Source organism: Neodiprion virginianus, chromosome 5 (assembly GCF_021901495.1).
Source record: "Neodiprion virginianus isolate iyNeoVirg1 chromosome 5, iyNeoVirg1.1, whole genome shotgun sequence".
NCBI classification, from domain to species: Eukaryota; Metazoa; Arthropoda; class Insecta; order Hymenoptera; family Diprionidae; genus Neodiprion; species Neodiprion virginianus.
Genome location: NC_060881.1, coordinates 23,088,400 through 23,110,152, shown reverse-complemented (window position 1 = coordinate 23,110,152; position 21,753 = coordinate 23,088,400). Strand labels below are relative to the sequence as shown.

General features: G+C 37.5%; 1 protein-coding gene across 1 annotated transcript; it reads left to right on the top strand.

Annotated features, from left to right (window-relative positions):
• Positions 1-2,288: 2,288 nt before the first annotated feature.
• On the top strand, positions 2,289-7,145 carry LOC124305603 (cytochrome P450 4C1-like). The gene is made up of 12 exons (XM_046765183.1): positions 2,289-2,466; positions 2,558-2,664; positions 2,732-2,822; positions 3,306-3,491; positions 3,597-3,666; positions 3,806-3,932; positions 5,453-5,531; positions 5,741-5,856; positions 6,014-6,082; positions 6,200-6,389; positions 6,522-6,701; positions 6,888-7,145. Exons 1-12 carry the CDS (start codon positions 2,289-2,291, stop codon positions 7,055-7,057), a joined length of 1,563 nt encoding a protein of 520 aa, XP_046621139.1. The 3' UTR covers positions 7,058-7,145.
• The last annotated feature ends 14,608 nt before the right edge of the window (positions 7,146-21,753 follow it).

The window sequence follows — 21,753 nt, the reverse complement described above, 5'->3', positions numbered from 1 at the left end:
ATTCTGGAACCTGAATTCAGATTCACCGTTTTTATACGGTTGGGCAATAACGCATCATATATGTTACCCCCGGAATGATCGGACATTCTTCTTCCTGTTTGGCCAAGGCCAGTAATTATTTACCAGTTGCATAAAATCAGTGAATGCAATATCCAAATTTACTAGAAGACCTTCGTAGAAATCTGGATTGCTTTTAAACTCAGAGGTTCAGCTAGCAGATTGCTAATTTGCATTCGATCCCAGCGGTAACAAGTTGTTATCACTCAGACAAGAAATTCGTTGGCCGTGACAATTTTTATTATTTATACCGTGATTCTTATCAATTAGTTTCTCAAAGCCGCTGTTGAAAAATACTTCATTACTGTCATTTCCAACAGCGGCTATATTTCCCACAACCGTTCGGTAAATCGTGAATTGAGTACGCTTGATAACTCCACTGCGTGACTTGAGGTGATGGAATCTTTTCTCTACAATTTGTCGATCAAACAAACTGAATTAGTTAATTTTTGAACACCCAGCACGGTGGTGACGAACTATCGTATGATGTTGTCGGAACGAAGTGACCACTGAAACTGCGATCACTCTCAAGTCCCGATGAAATTTCCGGTCATTCTGTGCAGTGAACTTCGGAGTCGTCGCTGCAACCGTTAATGTATTTTGTATGAAAATTGAGATATACCCATTTTAATAGCTTTACAAAGGTCAAGTTTATTCATATTGTTTCGTATTGCCCCCATGACGGGCTTCCAAGTTTATATATATTATAGATGATTGCCTTGACGATCCTTTCGATACTCTGTCTTTCTGCAAAACTAGCGCATTTTCTTGCAAAACAGATTGGTGGAAATTGACCGACCCCCTCCCATGCAGAGGGTGACTAATAATTATTTTCTCACGACTACCACGTTCCTACGACTCCTGCATCGCCATTCAAACTCTTGAAGGAACTCAAAAGTCGCTTCGACTAATGTCTAGAATGACAAATCGCGAATCCAAGAGGTCAGCCATAGAGTAAAGCCCCCCCCCCCCGGTTTGCTCATAACTTAGTCCAGTTCTGTACAAACTCAAAAGGAACTTAAGGTTAATATCACGTTAGAAGAGCCTGATTAATTACATAAAAATCAAAAAATTGAGACAGTATAAAGTAATGCGGCTTGGCACGGAGAGGTCTGTGAAATAAATAAATAAATACTTACGTATCCTTGATTAACCGAGTCCGGTTCATCCGGAATGCAAATTAATCGCAACGATTTTTTTTTTTTTTGTTTTTTTGTTTTAAATTATAAATAGACATTTCAGCGTGGAAGGCCTGACCACATGTACACTGAATGAGTCTGCCGAACATGTGAGAAGGTGAATCGAAACCAATACTCGAAGGTTTTTAGATCCACTCAAAATATATAAAAGTTGTGTTTCTTTTGAGCTATACAATAATGATTCAATGGTCGTGAATAATACATTTTTAATATATGAACTGTAGTGATTACTTGCAGAGTCGTTAAAGCCTTTTTTCTACATTCAGCAATCATGTAATATTCCGTGTTCGGATGATCCGATGATTTCGTACTTCCGGTTTGCTACCGATTTTGTCCTTCCCGGCTGATCGAGGTTCTGATGTACTGCTATGAATGCGGGATTATTTCAGTAGTTATTGTTGTTACGATTTTTTAATAATCGTTGATATTTCAGAGTTCCGTACCTTGAAAGGAAAACACGGAACCCTTATAAGATCGGTTCGTTGTCCGTCTACCTATCCGTGTGTCAAGACATTTTTTCTCAGGAACGCATAGAGATATCACGTTGAAATCAATATCAAATACTATGGCATGCGCCCCTTCGAGGTGTAAACTATCCAAGCTTCCAAATGAACCCAATCAATAGACACGGTTATTTGGAGTTTAAAAGCAATCCAGATTTCTACGAAGGTCTTCTAGTAAATTTGGATATTGCATTCACTGATTTTATGCAACTGGTAAACAATTACCGGCCTTGGTCAAACAGGAAGAAGAATGTCCGATCATTCCGGGGGTAACATGTGATGCGTTATTGCCCAACCGTATAAAAACGGTGAATCTTAATTCAGGTTCCAGAATTCAGTTGAATACCAGCGGAGAAAGGAATCTTATCTGCCCTCAACTCGCAACACTATACGACAAGAAAGTGAGTTTTGTAGAAACTAACACAGAGCAGTGTTGTAATACGACAGGACGATTTTAATGAAATTTGTTGAACACATTTGGTTAAAAAAAAAAAGTGAGCGGTGTTTCGAGTTTTCACCGAATCGCAGGATGGATTCTTTGACGGTAGCCACGCTTGCGGTGGCATTCTTCGTGTTGTACCGGATAATCGACATCGCGGTCAAGCTGTTGAAGATTGTATTGCTCTCCGAATTCCCCCCTACTGCTGAGGAACTGCCAAATCTGCCTTTCGTAGGCCATGTGTATCTCTTCGTCGGCAGCAATGAGTGTGAGTGAAAATCTTATGCTGTCGAATTGGTCAATAAATCTCGAGTAACGAATAATATTATACTTGAACTCTATAAAACGTGCAATTGCAGCTACATCAAAGAACCTATTTAAACTGGGGGAAATGTATCCTGCATTATTCCGACTCTACGTTGGACGTTATTCAATGTTCTTCACAACTCATTCTGAAGATCTGAAGGTATGGTAGCCTAATGATAATCGAACGCAAATAAAACAGTGGGATCTGAAATGATTCGTCATTTCAGGAAATACTCCTCAGTCCGAAGACCATTGAAAAACATTACGTCTACAACTTCGCACGACCCTGTGTGGGGGACGGATTAGTCACTGCTCCTGGTAGGTGAACGATGTCACTTTGCTATCTAATTTCATCTGAGATATCGGAGTCAGGAAAGGATTGCCTTGATCTCATTGTCAGTAAATTTTCGATCGTGTCTGTTGTATCGAAGTGAAAATCCGTCAAATAAACTTAAGATTCGCTAGGGGTTGGTTCATATCTCAAACAAACAGATTAACATGAATAATACTTATGGGCCTCATGTCCCAGCGAAGATCGTCGAGCTAGCAAAGTGTGCGATTTCGATAACGAGTGACGCGAAATTTAATCAGTGGTTTCCCGAATCACTTTTTAAATGTATAAATCTTACGTCGACTCGAGTGAAAGACTTTTATTGCGGACAACCGAAATCAAATTACGGTAAATAGTAGTAACTCGTTGTTGAAAATGTTAGAAAAATAAAATCATTTTTTCTACGTGGAAGGTGGTTTCCTGTTAATATCCAAAATTGTTGCCGAATATTGGAGAATTTTTCCTTTCAGCGTCAATATGGGAAGTGCACCGAAAGCTGCTTCAGCCGTCCTTCAATTCCGTGGCTCTAAAATCTTTCGTCAAAACATTCGCCACACAGTCAGTGATACTGGCCAAGAAGATGGAGCAGCACTTGGACGGATCGGAATTTGAAATACACAGATACGTCTCGCTGTGTACATTGGACGCAATCTGTGGTAAGTCGGCTGTAATTTCGCAAAAAATCAATTATACCCAAGTGAACGATACACTTTTCCCAGCCTGAGGTACGATTACATACATACATATTTTACGTGTCACAGTGACGGCTATGGGCGTAAATTTGAAAGCACAGGAGAGCGAGGAATGTCGGTACGACGAAGCATTACGGAAGTAAGCCAATTGAAATGCCTTCCACATGGTTCGCTTGATTCCACGTTGTTTGCAAAGCTCGACACCTAATCACGGATTGATATTTTGTTAAACTCACTAATGCAAGCCCTTGAATTGTGCAATAATTCTGTCTTTACAGCGTGTTTGCTAGTATCGCTACACGAACCTTTAGTCCTTGGCTGTACCCCGACTTCGTGTTCTACGGTACGCAGCTTGGCAAGGACCAAAGGAAGCACATAAAGTTTATACACGAGTTTGCTGATAACGTAAGTGCGAGACATCTTCATTAATGCAATCATGGTTTGGTGATTGAGCATTGGTTGAGTCATTTTGTGGATGAAAAGTATACCGTATCACCCAAATACTTTGCGCAGTACTTCAACAGAGAATTAGGCAAGAATAATAGCAGCAGGGTAACTTCGATTCGGATTACGGAACAATCATTCGTCCAAAATTCACTTCTTTGACATATTGATTAGAAAATTTGACGTGACTGACAAGTCTGATATACGAGATGTTAACACTTTACCATGAATTTAGATTCGACATTTGTTTCCAACGATAATCTGATGTCGCATTTTTACCGTTGCGCACATTTTCGTTCTGATATTGAACGTGCGTAAGTAATTTGCGAAATATTCCCCGTAAATATTTCCTAAGTAACAAACGCAGATACGGACATGTCGTATCTGACACATTCTCGACACGTTGCAGAAATATTTCTGAAACATTTATGATGTGTTTCCCGTCATGCGGTTGGTTAGTATGCGAAATGAAGAACGTGTTTCTGAATTAACAGCAGGTTTCCTGAATTACCCTAACCTATCTATGGTCCCAAATATCGAATAAAATGCCTATTCAAAGTTCTATGTGATACTTTGCATTTTTATGTCCTTCTCGGGATTTGAACCGAGATTTTCGCATCACTAGTCGCACGTCCTAACCACTACGCTATACTACCGTTTGGAAAATCTCTCCAATTTTCCCTTCATTATTTCTGCACAAGCAATAATGAAATTCATCAATAATAAAATAACTAGGTATTCAAAAAAAAAAAAATTCAATTTAGTCGCACAGTATATTAAATGTATAGTATATTACAGGAGTATGGTTTCAAATGAAGTTGTCCAAAGTAATGAAAATGTTAGGGAGCACCTTAAATATGTATAAAATATTTCAGAAATATTCAATACGGTATGTTTGGATCGTCAACTGTTTAAAATATTTTCGAAACAATAAAACTGTTTCATTTGAAATAACATATTTCTCAAGTTTTTTCGAAATATCAGAATGTCATGTTACAGGTGACATATTTTTGAAACATTTCAGATGTATGCAAAGTGTTACGTTGCAGTTGACGTATTACTAAAACTTATCCGAGAGTTTCAGTGATGACATTCTACTTGAAATATTTCAGAAATATATTCATAATGTCAAAAATATTATATTGCACATCAGAAACGTTTCAGAAATATTCCCGAGATTATGTAATGAATCTGAAATGTTGGAACATTTCTGAAATATTTCCGACATATTTCGTGCCGTGTGAGTACTGTTGGGTTCCGGCCAAGGGTTCAAGGATTCGTTTATCACGGGCAACCCACATGTTACAAGTTATAAATGACAAGCATGCTAGAGCAATTGTTGGTTCTTGTCTAGACTACGCATGAAAACAGGGTACTCGCATTGCGCAACAATTGATAGACGTCTGAATTGATAAGAATGTTCAACACAATTAGCATAAGCTACGAAGAATAAATTACCGAATTCCGATGTTTCATTTCAGGTGATACGACAGAAGAAAGCAGAAATCGTCCGGCCTGATGATAAACGACTATCAACCGACGAAGAACAAGATGCAGCTGGCAAGTACCAAAAAATCCAGACACAGTCGTAAAGTGCCACGATTGAGTGCTTGTTTCGTAGGAGTGAGTTGCACTTGAGGCCTTCTGCTTTACACTTTTGATGAAATGCATACGGAAACCCAAATAATTGTAGATTTCCGGGGCCATTTGTGCATGAGTTAGGTGTGGTAGCTGTCTTTTTTTTAATTACCTAATCATTCATGGTTCAGATGATTCCACAGCTGGACCTCAAGTACTGATAGAAAATCTCTTCAGGCTATCCAACGAAAACCAAACGCTGACGGATAAAGAGGTCCGGGATCATGTCGATACGATGATCGCAGCCGTAAGTCTGACGCACTTGATACTGTCATTACGGCGTAGCTTCAAATAATTGTCATACTTGTCAGTTTTGTGAGTCATTGAGAACGGAACAGTAGATACAATATACACCATTGTTAACTCGCAATTGGAAACACGAATGCGCAATTGTACTCTTTCAGGGCAGCGATACAACGGCCATCACGATGAACTACGTGTTGTTGATGCTGGCATCCCATCAAGACATTCAGGTGTGTTTGTTATTCAACTATACGTTACGTAGTGATCTTACGGAAACGAGCATTGTGTGTGGTGCACCTCTTTCAAGGCTCTGCTTACAATTAGTCGCTTTTCTTATAATCGGGCAGGAAAAAGTGTACCATGAACTGTGCGATATCTTCGGAGAACATGTATTAAACGACGACAGTGAAGAGTTGCACATCACGATGGACGTCTTGGCGAGAATGGCGTACATGGAGAGAGTGATCAAAGAAACTATGCGGCTGTTCCCGGTTGTGCCCCTAATGTCTCGGACGACAACGGACGATTTTGATTTAGGTTCGCAGGTTTCGGTCATTTTATCCATTTCTCTGCTATCGCATCTGAGTACTGGCCTGAAAAGCAAGTGATAGGTATATTGTTCGAAGAAGGTGGATCGGGTCACATCTAAAATGATCACCGGTTTTACAGGTCATCGTACATTTCTAAGAGGGACTTCGATCGTTCTCAACATTTTCGGGGTCCATAGGAGTGAGAAATACTGGCCCGATCCTCTGAAGTTTGATCCAGACAGATTCCTACCCGAAAGATTCGCGAGACAACAACCGTACTCATACTTACCATTTAGTGGGGGACGAAGAAATTGTGTCGGTAAGGAAAATAAAAGAGTTGACAATGATCTCATATTAGTATACTGTTGTTTCAATGAGATCCTCCGACATCATCATTCGTCTTCATGTTTGGTGTATTTTCAAGCGAAGAATGTTGCTCAGAGTTTGAAACAGGATTACAGAGGTACGGACGCAATGACTTTCAACGAGTTTCTTTCAATTCCAGGTTGGAAGTACGCTATGATGTTGATAAAGACGATCACCGCAACGATCCTCCGACGCTACGTTCTGACTAAGGATAAAGTAATGCCGGTCGAAGATTTGCGGCTGACGTTCGATACTTTACTGAAATCTGTTGATCCTGTCACAATTAGGATTCAGCAACGCGTAAAATAACATGCTTTTCATTGAGGCAACTGCATACTGCATACTGCAACTGCATACTACTACCCGCATACGGGTGTCGATTATGTTTCGTATCATAGATTGCAAATAAAATGACAACACTTCGCAATTGCATTGACGTAAAAATTGCAGGACGTTGATATTGATTGACGAAATATGGCTGCATGTACGGAAATTGATTCGGCGGTAGATAATTTTCCTTCGCAGTAGATTGCGTTTTTTTATTTTTAATAACAAAACGTTTCGGCAAGGTGATAAAAATTTTTTTTTGACACCTGACCTTCGTACCCAATAGAACCAATCTATCCTATAATCAGGTAAGCGTCCATCCCATTCCAAACGCTATCAACTGACCGATTTGTTTTCTTGACATTTCTTGTCGACGCTGTCTTATACAGAGATTAAAGAAACAGGACGAAATCTAATTCGTCGGTTCGAGAATTCTTCCTCCTCCCTCTAACGGCAGTAATTAAATGACCATGGCCGGCGTTGAATCCGCGTAGAAGCCACACGCATGGCGGATGGAACTCGGCATTGTGCCACGCGAAACGTAACAGCTCGCATATTAATAGTCAGGTGCATAAATTAGTGGCCCTAACTCGGCCGACCATTCGGTTCCAGAGTGAATGTGCCTCGCAATGCGGCCACAGTGGCAGCCTCGCAAAGACGTGACAGGCTGAACAATGAGAGAGATTTGTACGGACCTTCTCAATCCAGCACTGAGAGAAATTTGTTAGTTCCGGTTACCGCTAAGTCCTCGACTATTTTCATTTTTTACCACAATCGAAAAATATATTCCTAGGTAGAAAATGAAAATTAGTTTTATAGCCGTTACCGGAAAGTCTGATATCCTTAACGTCTGGTATTTTTAACGATACCTATTTCACTCAATTTTTCTAGTTACTGTAACCAATGAAATTTTTCTCGGTATGTAATAAGAAAGTTGAAGGGCGCCGCGACGTTGCATCGTCGTGTTGGTACAACGAGGTCGGTTATACCCCAAAATCATGTGCTCCGCGCAACGCTGTGCAGGAATATTTGGTACGATAGCGATAAGAGTGAAACAAGAGAGAGAGAGAAAATGGAAAAAATCACACGCGAAAAATCCGGAAACTGGGGATGACCGAACAATCCGTTAGCGCGCGAAAGCTTGGGGGATGAAATCCTGACGATCAGAGGGCGACTCGTCGCGTCGACGATGAGCGAGGTGCGATTACCCGCAGTGGACGAACTGAATGACAATCACCGGTTCCGCCTACTCAGCATGCGGAGAACTACCTTCTCATTTTGCCCGCGGAAACGCACCCTTCTAATCATTACTTCCAATCCTCAAATCTCCGCGTGCCTTCCTTCCCCTCCCCCCTTAGATCCACCCAGTCCTTCGTCATCCTGCCGCCGATTTTTCAACCGTTTCTCCGAACAAATTCCTGTGGGACAATCTTGCGTGTTAAATCAAAACTTTGGATAAAAATTTACGGTGTTTCCCGGTGTCCTCGGTCATTTGTTTAAAGAAAAAAAAAACAAAAGAACAGGAAGGGGGGGGATGTCCACGGAATTAAAATTTATCGAACAAAACAGCCCTTTGTACGAAAATTATCAACAAAAGAAGACATAGTTGCAGCGTCGTGCGGACATTGTTTAGAGAAACGGAAAGGATAACAGGAATATGTTGCTGTAACTTATATTAAATTACGTCAAAACTGTATTAGAACGTCATCTAGAAGGTTAAACAGTAATTTGTCAAATCTATCGACGGTTGTGAAAAAAAAAATTGTTTCAATAGTATGTAAGAAAAGGTTTGGCACCGCGATCCCGTAGATTCTGTTGCGATTGCGAAATCGGATCGTACTCTTTGTCTGTGAAATTATTTTGCAAAGATAGAAAAACGATTGTTCAATTGTGTTGACTGAAAAAAAAATGATCGTTCGATTGTAATTTGTGCTGCACGAATTAAGCGCCGCATCGAACAACGACAAAGAAATATGATGTTAGATCACTTCTCGAATCGGCTGACAGGTAGACTAATCTACTCATCGCAATATCTAACGATTGCCTCTCTGACCCTTCCCGAAGAATTCTGACTGGCTTCTGGACTTTCGAACTTTCTTTCTCTCCCTACGGAATATTCCCGTAAATGCAGCAGAATTCAAAGTTCTTCCAAGAACTGCTGAGCAAGAGAAAACCGGATACTTAACTACCCTTCCTGTTACAGTACTATTCGGATCGAAAAACACTGTCGTAAATTAGTTCTCGGTCTTCGAAGTCAACGCCTCGAGGTAAACTCGTTTTATTCATTCAGCCGCTACGATATTCGTACAATTATTTCAAGAGTCAATATTTTTCGACGCAACTTTGACAGTCAATTGATCATGAAATTTTTCATGCCATTTTCGAAACTTGTTTGCAAGCAGCTTGTCAATATTTGAATTCAAGTTAATTCGCTGAAACTGTTCAGTTAATCAGGGTGACCAGAAATTTTTTGTAACAAAATTCCATGACGTTGCTAAGTTTTCCAGGATCTAAAACCTACTTTTCCCTGACATTTTCCCAGTTACAGCAAGTTACTAGAACCTAAATCGTTCAGCTTATTAACTCTGTATTCGGTTTGAATTCAATTCTAATTGAATAGAAATATATTGTAGAAAAAAGCCAGTCTGAGCTAATTTAGTTTCTCGACGAAAAATGGAAACTTGTTATCTGAAATAATAATTTCCAACTCCCATAATACAAAACTGATATTTTCAGTTTTTTTCCATGACTAAATTAAAAACCCCCTGACAGTTCCAGGTTTTCCGCGACCCCTTTGAAATTTCCTGACACTTCCAGGTATTCCAGATTTTCCAAGTGTACGGTCACTCTGTGTCTTCTTTCACCTCGAAACGAAATAACGAATGTAGAAGCACGCGTGCCAAAGATTTAAATGACAGCATCGTGTTCCATTAATTGCCCGATCGTGTTAAAATGAAAAGATACTCGGGGAAATTTTAACGATATACATCAATGACATCGGAAACTTTTTCTTTGAACATGTAAAGTGTAAAACTCATGATAATATTCTGTATACATTTCCATTCTGTTATTATCGATTCTTACCAGTCATGCGAAAGTTGAAAATTGGATCTTCCAAAAACTTCCATGTATCTTAAATTACTCCCCTGAAAAGTTTTCGATAAATTAGTGAAATAAAAATTGGCTTCTCACCAATCACATAATCTACGTTCCCAATAATTGAAGACCTACAAAATTTCCCAAATTTTGAAGTTTTAATTGAACAGTATCTACACAACTTCATTTTTTCTTCGACTCACCCTTACGAACGAATCTTCGCGCTGTTAGTACAAAGAAAAGTTTTTTTCATCCGCTGCAACGGAAGCTTTGCAAGTGAAAACTTTTTCTAGGGTTTCCTGTACCTGGAAAGATGTTCTTTCGCGTTCTTTTCTTTCCTTCCTATAGGCACAGACAAAAATAATTAAAAAGAATATGGGAGGGGATGAGAAAAAGCGTGTACGATTTTACGAGTGTCTTGTAGTTAATTTTTTTTCACAGGAGCGGCGAGGGGGGGAGGGGGGAGGTTAATTTTTTTTTTCACGTAACTCGCACACAAGGAAAAAACTTGACATGCGCTTATTCGTACGGACGAGGAAAAACAACGAATCAAAGTTCCGGAAGATGGCGAGAGGGAAACAAAGAGAGGGAAATAAGAGTTGAGCTGATTTTTAAATTTGCAAATGACTCGTTCCTCATCGTGTCCCATCTTACTCAGACTCTGTACGTCAACTCATTCCTACAGCCTGCCTACCGAACCTCCCTGATTAGCATATATTCAATTCATGATCCAAAGTACCGTCGTTATATTCTAAGTGCAGAAACATGTCGCATCCCATTCGTTCCACCCGTCGCGGATTTTTATATTTCACCTACGTAGCCACTCTGTCTTTTATGTTTTTCGATTTATTTTGTTTTATTATTTGCATCTAATTCCCAATCCGGCTTCCTAAACGCTAAAAACAAGACAATAGTATGAAAGTGGATATTTTGGGAACGATGTGCCGTTCGCTTTCAATTTTCAATCCATTATCGCACTTGCTCGTTTTATTCATTATAGCAGAAATATAATTATTTTTTTTTCACGAGCTGAAATGAAGGATCTTAAACCTTCGCAATACGGGACGTTGGACATTGATTGATTCTATAAAAATTAGCACAATTTTTCTTCTTCCGTTTCCTCATCCGTTCAGCTCTCTTCGGGATTCGAAATTTTGATAAATTTCAAGTGAACATGTTCTTCTAAATCGAAGATAAATCTACCGGCACATTTGAAAATCGATTCCATTGTTAAACCATTCAAATTCATTGCTTTAAAGAATAGTGCACGTTGAATGTTAGAATTGTAGCATATCCAACTCTCAGGCGTGTGAGAAAAGTGCTGAAAGTTTTTTTCACTATTGCGTCTTATTCGGATCGTTCGTAACTATATCCGTAGAGGATACAATTTGGCAGTGGAGATTCGTGCTTGACGATAAAAAAAAAAGAAAGAAAAAAAAAATGAAGCGAAGGAATTGTAGAAAGGTTAAAATAGAACGAATAAGTTTATCGACAAAATGGAAAAGGAAAATTCTATTCACAGTAATTGAACATGTTTGTTTGATTTTATTTTTTCTTCTTACTGTTTTCTACACAACGTCGCCAATTTTTAGAATGCACAATTCGAGAAAGAAGAAATTGCTCTCCGTGGTAAAGTTGAGACTAAATCGTGATTGCAATTGCAAATTGGCGCCTCGATATCTAAAACAACTCTTCGTATATGTTGCGCCTGTAACGTAACGCCGAGACACAATTAGGTCATAATTAATAACGGCACAAAGCGCGCTTTGAATTCAGGCTGCATAAAAGGCTGTGAATCACAGGAAACTCGAATGTACAGTTGAACAACTAGAAGTTAGAAATAGTTTGGATTGTTGTCTGACTGTGGAATTGCTGGGAATACCACTACAGAGTTTAGAGAAACGTTGATGAATATCTGCGGCTTTCTGGTAGATTCTCCTTCGCTCAGACGAATAATAACGAAAACAATAATAACAATAAAAATAATAAGAACAATCGTTCCAGTTTCTTTTATCAATTTTCTCTCCGCGTTTGCTTTGAAAAACCTAAAACGCCGACACGCAAATCTTAAATAAATATTTTTCTCTGTCGTTTACAGTGTTTGCCGTTACCGAAAGGTAATTGTATTTGTTCAAAAGAGCACCAATAAGGTTCACGGCAATTTTGAATACTCTCCTTGCTCGTTATCTTGAATTAATGTATTATTGTCTCACGGACTCGGCAATTATTTGAAAATTATTAGCGAGACGCAAAGCGAGGCGCCTTTTTCATTCATCATCTCATAAGGCATTGTTTTTACTCATCAAACATAAGCTTATTGCTGTGAATATAAATCACATGCTTTTAGTTATTTACAATTATTTCAATTTCATTTTTTGCAAATTAAAAAAAAATTCTTTCATATTTATTTTATATTTTATTTTATATAAATTATATTGTATTTTATATTTTATTTTATCAACCTTTGGTTTGCAGAACTTCAACCGCGGGACGAGTCGCGAATTCGATTATTCCAGCTGACACTCGCGCAAGACTTCGTGACGCTTCAAAAATCACCCCAAGAGACTTATCCCGAGCTTTCTTGCTACGGCATTTATATATCGCAATGTCATCACTTTTTTTTCCTCAATTTCAGGTCGACCATTTTTTTTTTTTTTTATTCTGTCGAAGTTTCATCCACTTCTTTACAGTTTTCTCGCAATATCAAGTCGCTCCAATTTATACTTATTTTCCTATTTTCATATTCCGCTAGTATCTAGGATTATAGACATATATCGGATGTTTTATCGAAGGAAATAGATATTTCAAAGTATAATAATGCAGTTGCAATGGTCATTGTGCACAATATACATTACTTGTTTATACCGAGAATACATTAATATGCATAAATTAATATAATTATGGATTTCACGAATTCGCGTGAACATTCCAAAGTTTTTCTATCAACCTCAGAAATTAATTGTGAAAAGATTTTGTAACTTGTTGAAGTTCGACATGGACATAAAACTCGAAATTGGACAGGCGTAAGTAATTTTTGGCCTGACAATGGTTTTGTAAATATTTAGATTATTCTCTACGCAAATATTTAAGCAAATATCTAAGCAAATATCTATATCCGAGTATGTCGAAACAGTGGGAAGAAAACATTTCGAGAAACTTGTACGGTGAAGATGAATCGAATTCCACCGCCGTTTAAAATAACTCTGCAAAACGATCGTGCACTTACCGCGAGGCTCTTGAGACGACCGGAAGTTGATGCCGGTCTGCGGAAGACGCGTACCAACTGGACCACCGCGCATAGGATTTTCCGAGAGCAAAACGACCGACACAACAAAGCTGAGAATCCTTGGTTTCCGGTTGCTCTTAACGTAGATATTTTAAATGGAGTTTACACGGGGAAGAATAAATGAAGGAAACGTGGAGAGCGGTGGTTGAAAAAGACAACGGAAGCACCGCCGTATAGCGAAAATAATCCGAGAGTCGAGAAAAGCGTTGCTCGGCTCTTTTTATACGTGCGTAATTAAATTTTATTCAACCTTTGGATCGATTTATTCGCAAAATTATAACGTTCTCGGAGTTAGAACGGACTTCTTTTTTTTTTTTCTTTTTTTTTTATCACCTGAAAAGAAGACATTCGCGCGAGTGAAACAAGATCAGTAGAGAAAAATAAATCTGTACAGAGATTTTGTAATATTGCTTCAAATATACGCGATACGGTTGAATGAAAAAATTTTCCTGCGAATATGAGAAGAAAATTGTTCGAGAGCCAGAAAAATCTCTGCTTTTAGGGATGACGAAAAAGGCGAGTTTCAGAATTTTGGACGAGTAATTTTTCATTAAGTGAAACTTAAAATGGAACGGAAATCAATTTTAAGCACGACGATGGTTAATATGTGTAAGTGTACAAAAAACGGATGTAAAATAGGTGGTGAGAATACTTACGGCTATGACTCAAAGGGTTAAACTTACGGAAAGCCGGAAATCCGAGACAAAATGAGATTTTCAACGGGCCGGATGTGAACCTCGGTGTAAACACGACTACTTGTAGATGCATAACCGCATCAAACGTCTCGTTACGAGTGCAAAAAGTGTCTAAAAGCTTCTGAAAAGCTTGGTCTCAGATTCGCAATATCGCATCGCGTGTGTATCGCATATATATATATATATATATATATATATATTAGGGTGATTCAGAAAAAAAAAAAATTTTTTTTTTTTTTTCCAAACAGGTTCAAAAGTTTCATTTAGGTATACAAAGACACCAGTTAAAATTTTAGATTTTAATATTAATATTTAGGGGTGCCTCATCGCATTTTTCGATTTTCCATAAGAATAACATAGGAAAAATGTTGTTTGCTTCTTATACTTTTTATAAGTAGCTAACGAAGCGTTGTAAAAAAAATCTAAAGACATATGTTTGTAGGAAATTGAATGTTCTACAAAAAAGGTCTCTTGTCAAAATTTCGTAAAACAAACTGTGTCAAAGTTACAGCCTGTCAAAAGTTGAGTTACTTATAATTTGACCTTTTTTGAATGTTATAGCGTAACTACCGGTCTTATAAAAAATTGTACATGAGTTTTTTTTGTAAAGCATACACTCGACTTCAAACAGATGATAAATGATAATTCATTTTTGCAACAATGAAAAAATCGTACACTTTAAAAAAATTTTTAGCAGAAATCTGCTCTGAAATTGTTTTTCTCGTTTTATTATTTTTTTTTTTTTTTTTTAATGGTAAAAAATAGTTTTTTTTTCATTGTTGCAAAAATGAATTATCATTTATCATCTGTTTGAAGTCGAGTGTATGCTTTACAAAAAAAACTCATGTACAATTTTTTATAAGACCGGTAGTTACGCTATAACATTCAAAAAAGGTCAAATTATAAGTAACTCAACTTTTGACAGGCTGTAACTTTGACACAGTTTGTTTTACGAAATTTTGACAAGAGACCTTTTTTGTAGAACATTCAATTTCCTACAAACATATGTCTTTAGATTTTTTTTACAACGCTTCGTTAGCTACTTATAAAAAGTATAAGAAGCAAACAACATTTTTCCTATGTTATTCTTATGGAAAATCGAAAAGTGCGATGAGGCACCCCTAAATATTAATATTAAAATCTAAAATTTTAACTGGTGTCTTTGTATACCTAAATGAAACTTTTGAACCTGTTTGGAAAAAAAAAAAAAAAAAATTTTTTTTTCTGAATCACCCTAATATATATATATATATATATGAGTACGTCATACATCTGCTACCAATATCGCGACGGTTATAACGGTCGAGTAAAACCGCGTTTAATTATTATTTTTTTTACGACTAATAATATTTTAACACGCCAGCCTCTCGGAGTAGACAGTGAGGCAACTTTATGAAAATGGGAATACTAGTAAATGTCGGATAATAATTTTCCCTGCAATAATCGTTAACCGCGTCAGCAGGTATTCCATTGTTTATATCGCCTTTCGGGCTCTTTTCTACGCCACATACGTACAGCCATGTATACATGGACGCATCTCGGAAGGCGATAAAGCGAACAGCCTCTTTGTTTTCTCGAAGCGGTGTGATAAATTATTATTCAAACATTGAAATAGATGTGTAGAACAGGGATGAACATTGGGAAAAAATCGATCACTCAATCGGAACGAATTCCTGTACGGGATGTATTTGCATGAATGGGAATATTGATGTGGAATCTGAAAGAAATTAGATCCGAAAGGGAAAAATTATTGTTTAATCAAAGCTCGGGAGCTACGAATTCGGGTAATCTAATTGAATTTAATGAATTTAATTAAACAAAAGTCTGCTCGATGCAGACAAGCGATTGAATTTCTCGGTTAACTTGAAGGGTGAGATATGTGCACTGAGAGTAATTTTTCATTTTTTACCACAATCGAAAAATATAGTTCCGGGTAGAAAATGAAAATTAGTTTTCTAGCTGTTACCGGAAAGTCTGGTATCCGTTGCTATCCTTTCTCACTACGATCGCTGTTGCTATGTTTTCTTGCAACCGTTGAGAAAATTTAATGCCTGTGCAACGATTGTTTGAATAAAAAAGTAGAGTAAACCTCACAAACTAATTTTGCAATAACCAAAAAAGGATCGAGGATAGCGGAAAATGGTTAGGCGTGCCTCGTTTTTCGTAATTCCACCAATATTCAAACAGTTTTTTTAACGATACCTGTTTTGCTAAATATTTCTAGTTACTGTAACAAATGAAATTTTTCTCAGTGTGGAAAAACACTCGCTGTACAATCGACTTTGTTCTCATTTTCTTGAGTCTTGAACTCACCTCGTACCAGCTCCTTGCAAACATTTTCACATTTATTCATTATTCATTCGAAACAGAAGAAATAACATGAGAATGAAGAGATGTAAGTTTCCGTCATACGTGTAACGTGTAAGAATTCATGCGAAATAAAACGTAAGAGCACGAATGGCGTGATATTTGTAGAGGAGATGATATAAAATTAAAAATAGTCCGTTTGACGAGGACTCCAATAAACTGAAAGCGCATCATAGTAAAGGACATGACGCGAAGTACGACGTTCAAGTCTCCCGCCCACTCGTCGTTAAAAAATTCGACTCACGCACACACAGGCAGTAATAAAAGCAGATACGTTTCTGCGGGGACATATTATCAGGTAGCCAATTTTACTCGCGTAAATACCGTATTCTAAAAAACACGTACACGGTGTCCCGAAATGAGACTCGTTGATTTGAGTACACGAGTCATTTCAAAAATATAGAATAAAATTACCCATATGTTCGATATTATATAACACTGAAAACAAATTTCATTTGTTACAGTAACTAGAAAAATTGCGTAAAACAGGTATCTTTAAAAAGACTGTTCGCATATTGTTGGAATTACGAAAAACGAGGTACGCCTAACCATTTTGCGCTATCATCGATCCTTTTTTGGTAATTGCAACGCAAAATCAGTTTGTGAGGTTTACTCTACTTTTTTTAGTTAAACAAGGCTTTAACGTCAATTTATTCTTGCTCAAGCGTTAAATTTTCGCAACAGTTGCAAGAAAATATAGCAACAGCGATCGTAGGGAGAAAGGATAGTAACGGATACCAGACTTTCCGGTAACGGCTAGAAAACTAATTTTCATTTTCTACCTAGGAATATATTTTTCGATCGTGGTAAAAAATGAAAATATTCAAGGACCGAGCGGTAACCGGAAATAAAAATTTCTCTCGATGAAGAGATATTCGAATTCGAGTCGTAATGGTTTGAAGCGAACACTTATTTGTTGGGTTAGGTGTAAATAACGCGACAAAACTGTAAAAGGTTCAAATTCAAATTGCGTAAACTGACTTTAAAAAAGGGTCTTGCACATTCATGCACGATATCTTGACGATATTTGTCAATACTCTACTCTGTTGCTTAAAAGAAAAAAAGTCAAGTCTACGGAAGTAATTATTTCAGTGTACTCAGCCGGGGAAATAACATAATTCTTCAAGTGAATGGCTTTCCTTTGCAATTAAGATTGCTGTATTTTAAATAAATTTACAACGAATCGTTAAATTTTTGCCAAGCACGAGCGAAACATACATTTTCGTGCACGTTTTCATTATCGATGGTAGAATTGTGAGGATAGACGATATTTTAACAGTACAGAATTACTACCGCTCCCAGAGATGCTCAAACTGAACACGATTCAGAAACTCAGACACCCTGTACATGTATCAAGTGGCAAAAAACTAGGCAATTCTCTTGGCGTGGCACTGCATGATCCTCAGACATTTTTACAGCATTAACGTGAAGTGCGTGCAAGGGATCGCGGATCTAGTTATGGGCGGTGGATATTTTCTGGCAACAAAAACTGGTCCCCGCGTTTTGCGACTCTAGGGTGTGGGGCCTTTATTTGTACTTTCTTTTTCGCCTTTTTCTCAGTTTTTCTACGCACGTTTGTCCCCCCCCCCACCCTCCCCTTTTCTCTTCGCGTCTACCGCAGTCGTTAATTCGCCTATTTCACGTATAGACTGATAAGATCGCGCTATATTGTCTACGAGTATACAAGATACAATTTCAAAGTATAGGAATCACGTAGTTTACAGAGAGTCAACGTACGTAATGTACGTAAAAATTATACGATAAATTATGTAAAATTTAGTTTCGCTTGTTTCCGTGATGATTTCTTTTCTCTTCGCATCAATTTGCGTTATACTTTTTGATTGCGCAAATACGTGTGAAACCAGAGGGCTAGAATTCAATTTATTTTATTAAGATTTAGAGTCGAACAAAATTATTTGACGACACTATTGGTTAATTTTCATAAAGCTCGAATAGCGTCGAGTAGTTACAGCAACGGTGAAACAGATAAATGTGTACGGCACCGAGTCATCCGTGTACGATGACATCTATTTGGAGATCTCGATCCCGAATTTGATGGACAGTCACGACTGACGTCCTGGTCTCTAGGTAGAAAAGCTCGTACTCAAGAGCTTAGGCACGACAGCCTCGGTACTCTATTGTCCAATTCAACCCGGCGGGTTGACACTCGATGCTTTAGTAAAGGACCCTTATTCGACAACCTATTGCAAAATGTTACAACCTGAAACAAACTGGGGGACGAAGTATTTATTTTTATTACAGCGATGGCTGCTGAGCTAAATATAATCGATACATTGATCAATAGAGTCGAAAAAAAAAAATAATCGAACACGACTCGATAGAATCGGTAAAAATTAATCGATTACTCGATCATTTCGTATGTTTTTTTTTTTCTCCTTGGAACGGTCCATATCGAACCAACATTTTGTAAATTTTAGTATGCAGTCTTAATAGCAAAAAAGTCGTTTGGCTATTTATAGTTTCGTTCAAAAGAATTTTCAATTTCAGGTGAAAATATTCATTTATCTTTCACTTATTGTGTCAAATATAGGAACTTAGTAAGTAAGACAATGATAATCATTGATACTTCAATCGCATAAATTGATGTACTGCAAGTTCATGGGAATAAAAAATTAAAACCGATCACAAGGAAAAATAATCGATTCGGTCGATTAGTCGAGTTTGAAAAATAATCGGTTATACTCGATTAATCGCAAAGAAAATAATCAATTATTTCTGGTCGTTCTCATAAAGTAACCAAAGGTTAGTAGAACTTTTGAATTTTTCCCAACGTTTGTTGGTAACATAATTTTTTCGCAGCGCACTCTCGAGATAGAAAAGCGAACAAATTTCCATTATTTGTTATTATTACAATCAATGCCACCACTCCTACCAGTCAATTTCACTTTTAACATTTATTTTTTTTGCTGTGGTAATAGAATGTCGTAAGTTCTCAAACAAGAAAGCGGAAGGGGAAACTTGATTCACGATTCAGCTAATTACACAGGATATTTTGTACAGACATAACCTATAACTTTTCTTCCGGATCAAAAGAGGGGTTCGTTTGATTCTTCGTTAGTTTGAATTAGTTCAAATCAAGGACCAAGACTACTCGCACTAACGAGGTTGCACGAGCCGGCGACTTTAGCAAAACTGCAAACGTTACAATATACGTATGCATATACGCAAAAGGCCTGTCCTATTTATACATGCTGGAATATTCCGTTGAAATGTCACATATGCAATTTAACACGGGCTAAATCCGCCTGCGTTTATGCAATTCGTGATACATTTTAAACAAAAGCCGCCTGCATTTATGCAATTCACAACACATTTTTACCAAAATCCGCCTTAATTTATGCAATTCAGGATACATGTTTACCAAAGTCCGCCTACGTTTATGCAATTCGTGATACATTTCAACAAAAGCCGCCTGCATATATGCAATTCACAACAAGTTTTTTACCAAAATCCGCTTTCATTTATGCAATTCAGGATACATGTTTACCAAAGTCCGCCTACGTTTATGCAATTCGCGATACATTTTACCGAGATCTGCCTGCATTTATGCAAATTAGGACACATTTTTACTAAAATACGCCTGAATTTTGAGAGCCAGAAATACTTTCTTTGTCATGTTTAACCTGAACTGCATAAATGCGAATGGATTTATTTCATACCGAATTACCGATGTGTCGTTTCCACGAAATAACCCGGTATATGTACACAAGGTGTGTGCGCACGAGAAGTACGTAAAACTACGTTTATCAACGACGACGTACTTAATTGACTTATACAACGACATCAGCTGCTGCCAGGTTACAAAAATACTTAATGGCCACTGCCGAGAGTGAGAATATCCCGTTTCGCTTGTGCTGCCCACCTTACGCACATGTCCATCCTACGTCAAGTTTACCCGCCACGTGGCGAACCAGGATCAAGTGAATTACCCGCCATTTTTACACAGTCAATGAGCAATCTCGTCATCCAAAAAATCCACGTCTTAATCTTCTAGGCACAATTAGGTAGGCACTGTGGACCGTTTAATATTGGTTGAAACAATGTATTTTCAGCTAATAAAAACAATTGGAAATATTTTATTTTTTCACAACTCCGTTAACATTATTTTGATAACTCTGTAAAAACCTAAAAAAGTGTCGTTTCACAATTTCTGTATCATAAATCCAGAGAAAATGTAGCCAAAATTTTGTATATTGAAAAAGAAGGAAATCCCACCTTAACTTTCATTCGCTATAATGCACATTTTTGGCAGAGTGGGAGCTGCATGATTTTAGCACAAGTTTGAGGTGTTTGATACGTATCGTTGAAACTGGTTTGATCGGAATATTTATCAAAAAATTTCCGGATCAGTTGATGAGAATCATTCGACGGTTGAAAAAATGCTGAAGTACGTAACAAATAGAATTTGCAATTGTTCCGTTACAAATACGAAATGGTAATTTAAAATGGACCTATGTTGGAAAAGCAAACATCTTCAACAGAAGATTGTTGATACTGTGTCGTGGTTTGCATTTTCAAACGAACCGTTTCGTTATTTTGCCATCGCATTTCAGGATTTATCAATATAAAAAAATACGAGATACGTATAGCAAAAAAAAAAATAGTTTGGATAGTTTGGAGGCACGATATTTAACGAGCTTTGAACGACGGGTTTTGAAATCAAAATTGAAACCCCCGAATGGCTCATTAACGCTGTAAATGCATTACATGAGTTCATCACTATATTGTTCATACCGTATTCACGTTTTATCGCTCACGGGCAATTCGTCGTGAAACCGAATAAAAATTTACCACGCATGTTTTAAGTCAATCAACACTTTTTTCAAACGAAGTAAATGTGACGAAAGCAAAAACGTATTTCTTCATTCCTCTGAAATATTTTTTCTCCAAAAATTACCAAATATTCTTTTTCTTTTTTTTTATCGACAAGTGAACGATTAATATGTAATTTTTAAATTCTTAATTATTTTGGACTAAATCTGGGATATCAATTACCAAGTTAAACTGTGCGCTATCTTTTTCAAAAAACTTATTATCCAGCAATTTTCGAAAGAAAAAATTTTTCGGACGCCCAACAAAGTACGCGTCACCTTTTTTCACGTATACATTGCGTAAAAAAAAGTTTCAGCAAAGCTCAAAATCTGTCCTGCTTGACTTGAAATTGCCCTTATACAGATGTGACACTGCTATTATTTTCGTTATCATTATTCATA